At 41.0% G+C, this 12966-nt stretch overlaps 1 protein-coding gene across 3 annotated transcripts in view; it reads left to right on the plus strand.

The window, feature by feature from the left end:
• The first annotated feature begins 7923 nt into the window (after positions 1-7923).
• Positions 7924-12966, plus strand: part of trip10a (thyroid hormone receptor interactor 10a) — a 67244-nt gene continuing 62201 nt past the window's right edge. For all 3 annotated transcript variants that reach the window (XM_084329329.1, XM_084329330.1, XM_084329332.1), the window contains exon 1: positions 7924-8220. In XM_084329329.1, coding sequence (XP_084185455.1) covers positions 8197-8220 — 24 coding nt within the window. In that variant the 5' untranslated portion in view covers positions 7924-8196. The remainder of the gene's footprint in view (positions 8221-12966) is intronic.

Genomic DNA, 12966 nt, shown 5'->3' on the forward strand with positions numbered 1-12966 from the left:
TACAAGCAAAACTGTACATTGGAATATTGACAAAACCATACTTGGTCATTTACTGTACATTGGAGGGGGTTGGGTTAGGACATTTACAGGGGCCAGTCTAAGCACTCGCCTACCACCACAGAGACTCGGGGTTCGATTCCCGCCATCAACGGTACCTCCGGCTTGGTCAGTCGTCCCCATAGACATATATAAAGGCTAGATGACTCACCCCCGCTGCTGGCCAATGGAGACCGACGTTGGCGCATGCCGGCCATCTTGCCACAGGCAGCACGCCCACTCATAGCATGAATGTCTATGGTGCATGTACTTATTGTACTATTGAAATAACCATAGATTGCAAAATTTTCAACCGATTTTCAAACGGTTTGGTTTGTTATAAACATCAGAGATGTAGTTATCATACTGCATACGTATGAAAATAATTTCAACATGTCCAAGCATCCTGAATCATAGCCACGTTAATAACGTTTGTAATAAACCAAGCCGTTTGTAAATCGGTTGAACATTTTGCAAGCTATGGTTATTTCAATAGTACATGCACCATAGACATTTATGCACCATCTAGTTATATATATCTATAGTCATCCCTACGAACACAATTGGCAGTGTTCGTGGATGGGAGACTGGTGGGAGTCCTGGTCGTGGCAATAGTGACTCCTACTGGTCGATCGGGGCGTCTGTTCAGCAGGGAGGGGATCTGGGGGAGATAGCATGCACCTCTGTGTGTTAATTTTGTCAACGAAAATGATGACTAAATATGGTCGTCAACAAAGCTTTTCCCCCTGACTAAATCTAGACTAAAACAAAAAAGTCAAAATCGAGACTAAAACTGACTAAGACTCAAATGCTCAGACCTGTAGTTGACTAGAACTGACTAAGACTAAAATGAAAAATAAATGAAGGTGACTAAATATGATGAAATATGAAAAAAGAGCATTTGACACATGATGAAGACTAAAACTATTGGTTTGAGTCTTATGGTGTATATGTGGAGCACTTCTATGCTCTATATGTATATATATTCTTTTTGTACAACCAGGGGTCATGTCTGCTTCACACGTTCGGTTCACTTGACTGTTTTTGTTATTTTAAGACTGGTGAGGGTCTTTAACTGTTTACATCTTTAACTCATTACGTTATGGGGGGAGTGGGGAAAGGGGCGTCTACATGAATCTATGATCCCAATAGAAATGAATGTGAATTTGACTGACTGTAGCGGTACATAGAATTGCATTACAAGAGAATAAAATGCCTTTTTTTCATTAACGAAAACTAGACAAAAATGTCATCCGTATGATCCGTTTTAAGTCTAGACTAAAACAAAAAAGACAAAATCGAGACTAAAACTGACTAAGACTAAAATGCTCAGACCTGTAGTTGACTAAAACTGACTAAACGAAAAATAAATGAAGGTGACTAAATATGATGAAAACGAAAAAGGAGCATTTGACACATGACTAAGACTAAAATTAAAATAGCTGCCAAAATTAACACTGCGTGCGTGTCACACTCTCCCAGTGAAACTCCTTGCTGTGAGGTGAAAAGAAGCGGCTGGCGACTCCACGTGTATCGGAGGAGGCATGTGGTATTCTACACCCTCCCCCGGCTGACAGTATGGTTGCGCAAAGACCAGGAAGGGAATTGGCATAATGACTAAATTGGGGAATGGGAGAAAAGATAGAAAAAAATAAAATAAAAATACTGAATAGGTAAGATACAGTCAGCGTTGGGTTGAAGATTCAAACCAGAGTTTACATATGGACTTTAGCTCACGCCAGTGGTGTTGGCCCAGCAACTCTACTTCACAGTTCATGTGCTTTTTTGGGGGCAGGCTTAACATCAAATCACAAAGAAAACAAAACTATGCCATCATGTGTTGACATTTGAGGCCCACTCTGTAAAAAATATGTTCTTCTAAACATAATAGGTGTAGAATACTGAGAATTGGTACGAGATTGTAGGTTTTTGCTATTCATTGTGATTTATAATGTTTTTCTTATGATTCTTAATTAAATCTGACAGTTTACTCAATATGTATTCCGTTGCTTATTTGTTTTGTCTATAGCCATATTCAAATATGACCTCAGCTTTCTGTATCCTAAGTGATTTAATTAAAATGTGGTGAACGCCACTGTCTGGTGTATATAGGCGTTCACATTCCTGGGTATGAATATGAATAAATTGGGGGTATAGCAAGGGAATAGATATCATCGGAGATCATACTTTTAAATGCAACAAAAGAAGGAAGAAACTTTTCACATATTTTTATATTCAGATCAAAATGTATTGCCTATATTTATGTCTTTCTGCTATTACCCTGCCCATACTTGTACCCCCCCTCCCCCATGCTGCTATGATGCACACATTTCCCCGAGGTGATCAATAAAGTAATATCTTATCCTATCTTATCTAACAAGCGGGCAGAAAAGTGGCAATTTTTGAACTTGAACTTGAGGACTGCATACTTTTTTTGCAAACCAAAACAACATACATGCATGAGCCTGGTCTCTTTTGAAAGATGACATTCTGATTCCAGAAAAAATATTCACTTTTAGTGCTAAAGTAATAGAGTTACATAGGTTACTCAAGTTTTTCTGTAGTAGTTAGTAGTCCAGAGGTAGTATTTCCCCATAAGATGGTATGGCTTACAAATCCAGACGGAGCCATAGTCTGAAGCCTTATGTAGTACATATCCAAATTTCATAAATATCCATTCAGAAATGAGTGATTAGGAGTGATTTACATAAACTGTGTACAAAGAAAAACTCAGTTTTCTCATAGACTTCAATTCATTCGGCTGTTTTGCTCTTCCTGTTTTCGTGTTTCTTTGTGTATTTTTATTTTTTTATTTAGATCCCCATGTGGGGTATCATTGGAAAGCCACACTCATTGGTTACAACGATCCACAATCATTTTCGAGATCGGATCTAGATTGATGGAACTACTGCAGCCTGAGTCGGGAGTGGTATTTCGCACAATACCGTGTACTTTGCACAAGTCTCAAATACCGGCATGTAACTCGAGAACCGCTGAACAGATTTTGTCGTATTTTGTCGCTATCGACAGGCAACAAATAAGCCTTCAATTCGATATATATATTGTATTACAAAATATGCACACCTGAGCAGGGACGTGCACAGGACTTTAGAGGGGCAGGTGCTCAAAGGCTGAAAAGGGCACTATACCTGTGTGTGTTTTAACCGAGCACACATGGCGCGCAAGCCCGATTTTTAAGGGCCCTTTTCGGGCAGGGAGGGCCCCTTTTTATGCTTTTTGGGGGGTTTTGGTGATCAAATATTGAATATTGAACTATAATAATCAGTGCAGGAGCTCACTTATCCTTGAAAGACACTTTTATCACTGACTGCAACAACCATCAAATGCACACAGCACACACACCCACACGCACACACTCACTTAAACAAACAACACACTGCAGCACCCACTCTCCACACTTTAGATCACACAAACACACTTTATATTTATTGATAAAGGATTTGCACTACAACTCGTACACCTACTGTAAATTGTACCTAAATTGCACCCCATCACATTTCTGCCTTGCACTATATAGTATTGTAGATTAGTACACTGCATAGTATTGTATATTATATGGTAACTCAGTTACGTCTATTCTGCATCGAACATTGTACATATGTCTATACTGAACACTGTGACCTCATTTTTTTTTACTTCTAATTTACATGCTATACTATGTTATTTTATTTCATACTTATCTTGTCTTGCACAGTCTCTGGAGCGTAACAGTAAGAAGCATTTTGTATAAAAGTATTCTGTACTTCTGTATGACAACTATTAAAGAAACTTGAAACTTGAACTTGACTTAAAAGGCCCATACATCTCCATAAATGTTCAGGGGGGAGGGAATAAGTGCTTACCCTACAGACCCCAAGAAGTGCTGTATATTCTGTATTATTATTATTATAAATGCATTTTTTATTCCAATCCCGATTTGTATTTGAGATTCCCAAATCCCATCGGACTTGACTTCTTCGTGTCCCTCAGTGAGTGTAATACCAGCATTCAACTGTATGGGCCACAGCGGTTTCTATCATCATCATCATCATCATCATCATCATCATCATCATCATCATCATCATCATCATCATCACCACCCACGCTATGCATAAAATATATAGGTCCGCGGAGAGGCACGCTGAGGAGGCTGTGCAAACTGCAATGGAATATGGGGCATCTCTCTCTCTTTACCTAATATTTTGATTCTATCCTGAAATTTTTCAGTTGGAAGGGCAGTCTATATGCGTAACGGTAAAAAAAATATATATATATATATATATATTTTTTTTTTTCTCCAAAAATGGCACTTTTTTTATGAGGCTCATAAAGGCAGGTGCTCAAGCACCCCTTGGGCTCTATGTGTGCACGTGCCTGCACCCGAGCCATTAGGGGTCGCCAAAGTGCTGTTGCAAAAAATCCGAAAAACTTCCCATATGAGGGTCGTTGCAGAACTTGCAGTAAAAGGTGTAATGGTATCATGTGAATGAATGAATGAATGAAAACTTTATTAACAGATTGCAGAATGGGTACAGTACAGTACAGCTCAATACATACAATTGTTAAGGGGATGCAGACCAGAGAAAGACTTTCGTCTTGTTTACTTGTTCCTGTTTGCGGACGACTCAGCCCTGCTGGTCTCTGACAAGAACAAGTTACAGGTTGAAAAAGCCCTCAGCTCGGAACTAGGCAAAATCTGCATATGGCTCGCCGACAACAAACTATCATTACACATGGGCAAAACAGAGTCCATTCTCTTCGGTTCAAATAACAAACTCAGCAAGACTGACGGCTTCTCGGTTACAGTGGGTGACAATATTGTCACAAGGAAAGATGAAATTACCTACCTGGGTTCCATCCTAGAGGCTAATCTTTCCTGTGACAAAATGGCATCCAATGTAATAAAAAAAGTCAACCAACGAACGCGATTCTTGTACCGGATCTCCTCTCTGGTAAACAAGAATACCCTGAAGACTCTAGCAGGAGCACTCATTCAAGGGTACTACGACTATGCTTGCACCTCATGGTACCAAAGCACCTCAAAGGCACTAAAAAACAAATTACAAACATCTCAAAACAAGCTAGTCAGACTACTACTTGACCTGACTCCTAGAACCCACCTCACCCCTGCCCACTTTGACAACCTAGGATGGCTTAGAGTAGACGACAGAGTACAGCAACTTGCAATGGGCCTGGTCTACAAGATACACTACGCGACCAAGGTACCCATGTACATGTCAAAATACTTCCCAAAGGTCAGTGAATACCACGATCACAACACCAGAGGGAGCTCCACAAATCATGTAAAACCCAGATTCGGCTCAAACAAGGGACTAAACACGTTTCGCAATTATGCCACATCAATGTGGAACGCCCTGCCTAAAGCTGTAAAGGAATGTGAATCACTACCCACCTTCAAAAACACTCTCAAAAAACACCTACGTGAGACTGCAATTCGAAACTGGCCCCTACAAATGTCCTAACCTAGTTGTACAGTAAATGACCAAGTAAGGCTTTGTCAACATTCCAATGTACAGTGTAAAATGTGTGTGTGTCCCCTACCCAACCCCCCCCCCCCCCCCCACCTCCAATGTACAGCCCTCACCCAACCCACCCAACCCCACCCCACCAACCTCCTCCAATGTACAGTTTCTACGCCAAATGTATATACACTCCTTTTCTGGACACTTTTGTATCACAAACAGTACTGTATTTGCAAATCTGATATGTCATAAATGTATAGATGTAGCAGTACTGTCTATCTGTATGAATTCACTGCTTGCTTCCGGGTCTGGATGCCTCTGGGGAGTGAGTTTACTTGCAGTACCGCTTACCATCCACAACCACGTCACTACTTGTACCCGTGACTGTGGATATACTGCGGTACCTCCGTTACATATGTCATATATGTTATGATGAATTGAAAATGGGGGACCCTGGTGGAAACAAGACGAAAGTCTTTCTCTGGTCTGCATCCCCTTAACAATTGTATGTATTGAGATGTACTGTACTGTACCCATTCTGCAATCTGTTAATAAACTTTTCAATCAATTCAATCAATCAAAACATCAGGGTCCCCCATTTTCAATTCATCGTAACATATATGACATACATGACATACAGATAGACAGTACTGCTACATCTATACATTTATGACATACCAGATTTGCAATTACAGTACTGTTTGTGATACAGTAATGGAAAGGAGACTGCGACAGTACCACAACATATTGTTTGGGGACCAGAGAACATTTTCTGTTTTAGATAATATGATAACAACTACTGTCATTTAAACTAATTTAACACTGGAGCCTACTTTTGAATAACTGGAGATTATTGGGTTGTTTTCGTTTTTGGAAGGATAGCCTATTTATAAAAACAAATTGGAGAGAGGGCATGACATGTTTAAATTAAATTGGGTAGTAATATAAGATATTCCTTTATTCATCCCCTTGGGGGAAAGGGGAGGGGGGTACAGGTATGGGCAGGGTAATAGTAGAAATACATATAGGAAATATACGAATTGAAATCTGATTGATTGATTGATTGATCGACCATTTTATTAACATATTGCAGAATGGGTACAATACAGTACGGCTCAATACACACAATTGTTAAGGGGATGCAGACCAGAGAAAGACTTTCATCTTGTTTACATCAGGGTCCCCCATTTTCAATTCATAATGACATTTATGACATACACAACATACAGAGATATATATCAATATCATGACATTTACGACATACATCCCCCACCCGCCTACCCAACCCCCCCCCCCCCCCCCCCCACCACCCCCACCGAACCACCTCCAATGTACAGTTCCCCCCCCCCACCCCACCTACCCAACCCCCCCCTCCACCTAGGGGTGGGCAATATGACGATATTAAATAAATATCGGGTACAGTTCATTAACGATACACTTTTTAAACGTATCGTGGACATTGTGATGTTTTGCACAAAACCTCATGTCAGTTTCTAGATGAGATGAGACTTACTTTAGCACAGCACTTTCCTCTCTCTCTCCCTCACACAGACACACACACTCGCCCAATTTACGTCACGTACACGCACACACTCACGCATGCACACACACACAGAGAGGCAGTAACTAAGTTAGCCGCTAACTAAGCTAAGCTAACTAACCCTGGAAACGCTCACAGGGGAGTGATCCACGACACCAGTTCCATTAGTGGGGAAAGGGGGGGTGTATTGACGAGGCTTGACAACAGAGGTTTATATAATCATCATATAGGCGTGACTGTATCCATCAAAGGGTTAAATCAAGCATTTTTAAGTGCTTTAGAGGAAATGTAAAAATATCGCAATATATATCGTGTATGGTGATAGAGCAAACAAATATCGTGATACCTTTAGAGGCTGTATCGCCCAGCCCCCCCTCCACCCCACCAAACCAACCTCCTCCAATGTACAGTTTCCTCGTCAAATGTATATACTCTCTTTTTTAGACTCTTTTTTGTATCACAAACAGTACTGTATTTGTAAATCTGGTATGTCATAAATGTATAGATGTAGCAGTAGGCTGTCTATCTGTATGTCATTGTGTAATAATAATATGTCATATTATGTTATGATGATGAATTGAAAATGGGGGACCCTGATGTAAACAAGACGAAAGTCTTTCTCTGGTCTGCATCCCCCTTAACAATTGTGTGTGTATTGAGCCGTACTGTATTGTACCCATTCGGCAATCTGTTAATAAAGTTTTCAATCAATCAGTCAGCAGTCGACACAAAACGCTCTCCTGTAAGGAACGCGACCTGTCCCTTTAAGGATCAGGCTGTTGGGATCAGTGACGTCACGCGGCCATGGCGAGTTTATCGTTTATCCTTCTTTCCTTCGCTATGAAAAATATTCGGGCGAACCGGACTAACGCTAGGCTAGTTAGCTAGCTCGAGTTAATTTAGCAGACAGGGACGATGCTGTGTGTTACTGTTATGTAATAATAATAATAAAGACATAACAATAAAAACCAGAAAGGTGACTTCTTTGGCACGACGTTTTGAACATCACTTGGAGAAGCAGCAGGCAGCAGGGCGTCCTCCCTCCCGAGCTGTTGGGATAATAACTTTGAAGAAGTTTCTTTTTTTGTATTGGGTGGACACAACAGCCTTGTTGGGAGGAACTAGTATATATATACCATGGACTGGGGCACGGATCTTTGGGTGAGTTTGAAATACAAGTAGATTTTCGAAAAATGTGGTATGTTTTTCCCTGTGGCAAAGTTTTGGCACCACACTAATATTACTTTACTTTACGTTGCAAAAAACTGTGTGGGGGAAAGAGAGGTAATGCTGCTAGCTAGTCCAACGTTCTGATCCACGATCCAGCCATGCATTGATTGATTGATTGATTGAAAACTTTATTAACATATTGCAGAATGGGTACAGTACACAGTACAGCTCAATACACACAATTGTTAAGGGGGATGCAGACCAGAGAAAGACTTTCGTCTTACTCTTGTTTACATCAGGGTCCCCCATTTTCAATTCATCAGGACATAATGACACACAGATAGACAGTACTGCTACATCTATACATTTATGACATACCAGATTTACAAATACAGTACTGCCCATGGTACTACTAGTGGTCTGTGTTTAGCTCATTATAGTATTATCTATTCTACTCGTTCGGGTCACACGAACCAACCTCCTCCAATGTACAGTTTCTTCCCCCTCAAATGTATATACTCTCTTTTTTAGACTATTTTTGTATCACAAACTGTACTGTATTTGTAAATCTGGTATGTCATAAATGTATCTATAGATGTAGCAGTACTGTCAATCTGTATATATTTCTCTCCCACCCACCCACCCCCTCCTAATGTACAGTCCCCTCCCCATCATATACTCTGTCAGGATCTATGGGTAACAGTACTGTATAATTTGAATATCGTATATGTCACAAATGTAACAGTACTAAATACCTGTATATGTCATGTATGTCCCTATGCCATGAATGTCATGTATGTTGTGTATGTCATAAATGTCACTATGAATTGAAAATGGGGGACCCTGATGTAAACAAGACAAACGTCTTTCTCTGGTCTGCATCCCCTTAACAATTGTGTGTATTGAGCCGTACTGTATTGTACCCATTCTGCAATCTGTTAATAAAGTTTTCATTCATTCATATGTCATATGTTATGATGAATTGAAAATGGGGGACCCTGATGTAAACAAGACAAAAGTCTTTCTCCGGTCTGCACTTTACCCATTCTGCTAATCTGTTAACACTTTTAAATCAATCAATCAATCAATCAATGCATGTTGGCCCCGTTTCACCCAGTTTGAAACGTAGCCCCCCCCCCCCCTACTAGAATAACAATGCAGTTGTGATGTTGGCTAACGTTACATACTGGATTTTCTGCAGTCTTATGGTTGTTGCACCAGGCAGGAGTTGGATCCCAGACGTGGCTCACCCTCTCTCCACTCCTGCCCGGAGGCTGGAGAAACTGCACACGGCATTAATAGGCTTTCTGTCACCCGAGTGTCATGACTAACCTGTCATCATCATACCGACTGTGTGCATTGCAGTGACTCTAATGCCTGGAGAGCATGATGGCCTCGTATGGATGCATACCGTTTCTAAACGACTAGTCTCCTTTCTAATATACATTTAATTACTAGTGTCTGACTTCCAAACGACTTGGGTTATGGAGAGTTATGGATATCACATGGTTTGATGAATGGGGAGGCTTGGGACTAGTAGCAGATGGAAGGCAGCATTTCTGTCCACTAGCTAGCGACACTTTCAGTGCCCAGGCAGAGACACATCAACTTGGACAGCAAACTGTACAGTAGCTAGCTACAGAGACTGTGAAAACCACAATATTATGTAAATAGTGGATGGCAGAGTGGATGGTGTGTGGAGGCTGTGACCAGTGACCTCATTATGAAGCCGTCTCCCCCCCCAGGCCTCTATCCCTCGTTCCCCCCTCCCATCACCGCTGCTGCCGGTGTACCAGCCTAATTAGTTTAGCCCTCATTTAATGGGGAGAGAGTAACATATCCATATTCCAGTAGTAACTGTTATTTGGAGTCGGGCCATTGAACAGATCTTTTCTGCTCACTTTAAGAAGTTTTCTCTTTTTTTTAAATTTTTTTTTTAAAGGTAGGCGCTAGTTTCATTCTTTCATTATTAGTCATACCCAACTCAGTTGTTAGGAATTTGCCTCGGCGTCGCTCATTACAGACTACAGATAAAAACAAGGATGTCTAGGGCACGACGTCCACGAACACATACCATAAAAAGACACAACCTCACCCCACCCACGTAGAATATAACAGTGCGGTCATGCATGCATCCATAGATGTAGCGCCTAAGACTTGAGCGACTGCGTAGAAGAAAAAGAAAAAAAAAGTGAATTCCATGTTAGTTTACCAAGTTCTAGCACACTGAATGAGTCACCAAACTCACTATGGATACACTTGCCGCCTCTGTCAGAAGAAGGCACAGACTACCCCGGCTAGCCTAATTGGTTTTGGGTCATGTTTGGCCAGAGAGGGGTCATGACATCGCTTGTAGCCAAGCCTGTTCCCCGTGGCATCTGTCCCCAGCTCTCCTTGCCGTTAATCCAGGGTCTATTTTAAGCCGCTAGTTTTCAGCGTTCAACATCAGAGCCTGGGAATTAGTCCTGATAACGAGTGCCACCAGGCAAATGCTTTTCATCACCCAAGACCTTGAGTGTGACAGGCCTGGCCACACCCACAACAAGTTTGTAAAAAAAGAAAAAAGGAAAAAGAACTTGATGACTCAAAGTAAAAACATGTAGTCTAGTGACTTCCCAGAGTGACTCCTTAGTAAGTTATTCAGTAATTCAGATGATGCCGGTCGGATGTGACTTTGTTTTAAAGCTGCTGTGAGTGGTATTCTGTTGTTAAAACAAGTGGTCTACATGTTAAAATAATAATAGCTCTACATTCCGACAGCCATCACTGAGTGTCCCTCCGCTCTGCAATGAACAGAAAATACATTGTATGGTATCCTGTTCCCACTTTATCCAATCAGGAGAGAGAACTCCACACTGCAAAAATGGTCTGACAAAAATAAGAAATAAGAACTAGTTTTTTTTAAGCAAGTATGTGCTTGAAACGAGTCAAATAATCTACCAGCGCCATAAACTAATTTGGCTTGGCAAGATTTCTTGAAACAAGTCAAAAATATCTAGCGTTCTCTCTCCTGATTGGATGAAGTGGGAACGGGATACCAGGAACACAATTGTGTGTTTACTGCAGAGCGGAGTGACTGAGAGACCCATGTTACTGACCAAACACTCTATATCAGTGATGGCTGTCAGAATGTAGAACTATTTAACACTTATTTGAACAAAGAAAATACCACTTACAGCACCTTTTAAGGAGGATACAGGACTGAAATAGCACTTGTGATATGGATATGAGGTTCTTCTAGGCAAGTGTGGTGGAACAGGGACATTAGTCTTCTCTGATTATGTCACCGTTAGGCCTAACAAAAATAATGGTTGGTTTCAGGTTGCCGACCGACCCTGCCGATTTAGGTGCGACCCAATATATTTTATGAGTTTAAAAAAAAAATTATATATTAAAAAAAAAAAAAAAACATTTTTTTTTTTTTTTTTTTTTTTTAGAATAAAGTTTCATAGAAATCTTAGTCAAACATTTAGTATTATGGATATTAAACATGCTGGCAGAGTACATGCATCCATGTTGTTGTGAACATTTTAACCCTTTCACTGCCACACGACAGCCGGTTAACCCTTTCACTGTGACAATACAGAAGGTTAGCCCTTTACTATCACACAACCGACGGCGATGCTCCATCATTAGCATCATTAGCTCCGCATCCGCGGAGCTAATGATGCTAATGATGGAGCATCGCCGTCGGTTGTGTGATAGTAAAGGGCTAACCTTCTGTCGTGTGGCAGTGAAAGGGTTAATTAAATAAAGAAATTCCCTATCCATAGTCGCCGTGGGAAAGAATAAAAAAAATAAAAATAAATAAAAAATTCCCTACCTACCCATGGCCAAACTGACAACCAACCTGAAACCAACTATTATTTTTGTTAGGCCTAGGGACATTAGTCTTCTCTGATTATGTCACCGTTATCTTCATGGACGCCCTCGCCCTGGCCCTGTATGCTAATGGCCAACACACTTGAGCTTGAATGTTCCGTCTGCCGGTCGTTGTGGATGCACGGGAAATGGGCAGCAGCTCATTTGTTCTTCTTTCCTCCAGAGGAATGGGTTATAATTCCTAAACATGATGAAACCTGTCGTTAGGCAAGCGCTAAAAGTTGCGCTTGACTTTTCACATGTAATGACTTTGTAATCATTCAGGTCGGAAAACATGATGTAGGCTATGGTTGCTAGTAGGAAAACACAGAGGCTACCAGAGGTTAGCGCTGGGCAATATGGCCAAAATATCACATCACATTCACAATATTTTCCTTAGTTTTGACAGTGTTACGAAGGATCAGATTAAACCGAATATATATATTTATTAATTGATATATATTGCATAATATTTGTATATCGTTTGATATCCCTTGTGTATTCCTTGTACATATACACGGAATATCCCTTTAACCTAGTACAGACCATACTATTTCGTTCTCTTATTGGACAGCGGTCCCTTAGGCGCCACTGCCATACCCCCAAGGTCTAGTTCAAAGTCACCGCCGGGGATATGCCTGGACATGAACGGCTCTGCGCAAGGATACGAGACAGGAATAAAGCTGGTACTAGTTTGTTCACCTAACGTATAAATACGGCGCAGGTGAATACAGAAGTTAAGTTACCCAATAAGTTGAAGCCTCACCCACGATACAACGTGCGGTGAAGTATGGCCTGTTTGGCCCCAAATAGAGCATTGAGACCGCGTGCGAATTAATAACTGAAGTATCAGAGTTTAACGCTGTACCGTCGAGT

This window comes from Notolepis coatsorum, assembly GCF_963971535.1.
Source record: "Notolepis coatsorum genome assembly, chromosome: 14".
NCBI classification, from domain to species: Eukaryota; Metazoa; Chordata; class Actinopteri; order Aulopiformes; family Paralepididae; genus Notolepis; species Notolepis coatsorum.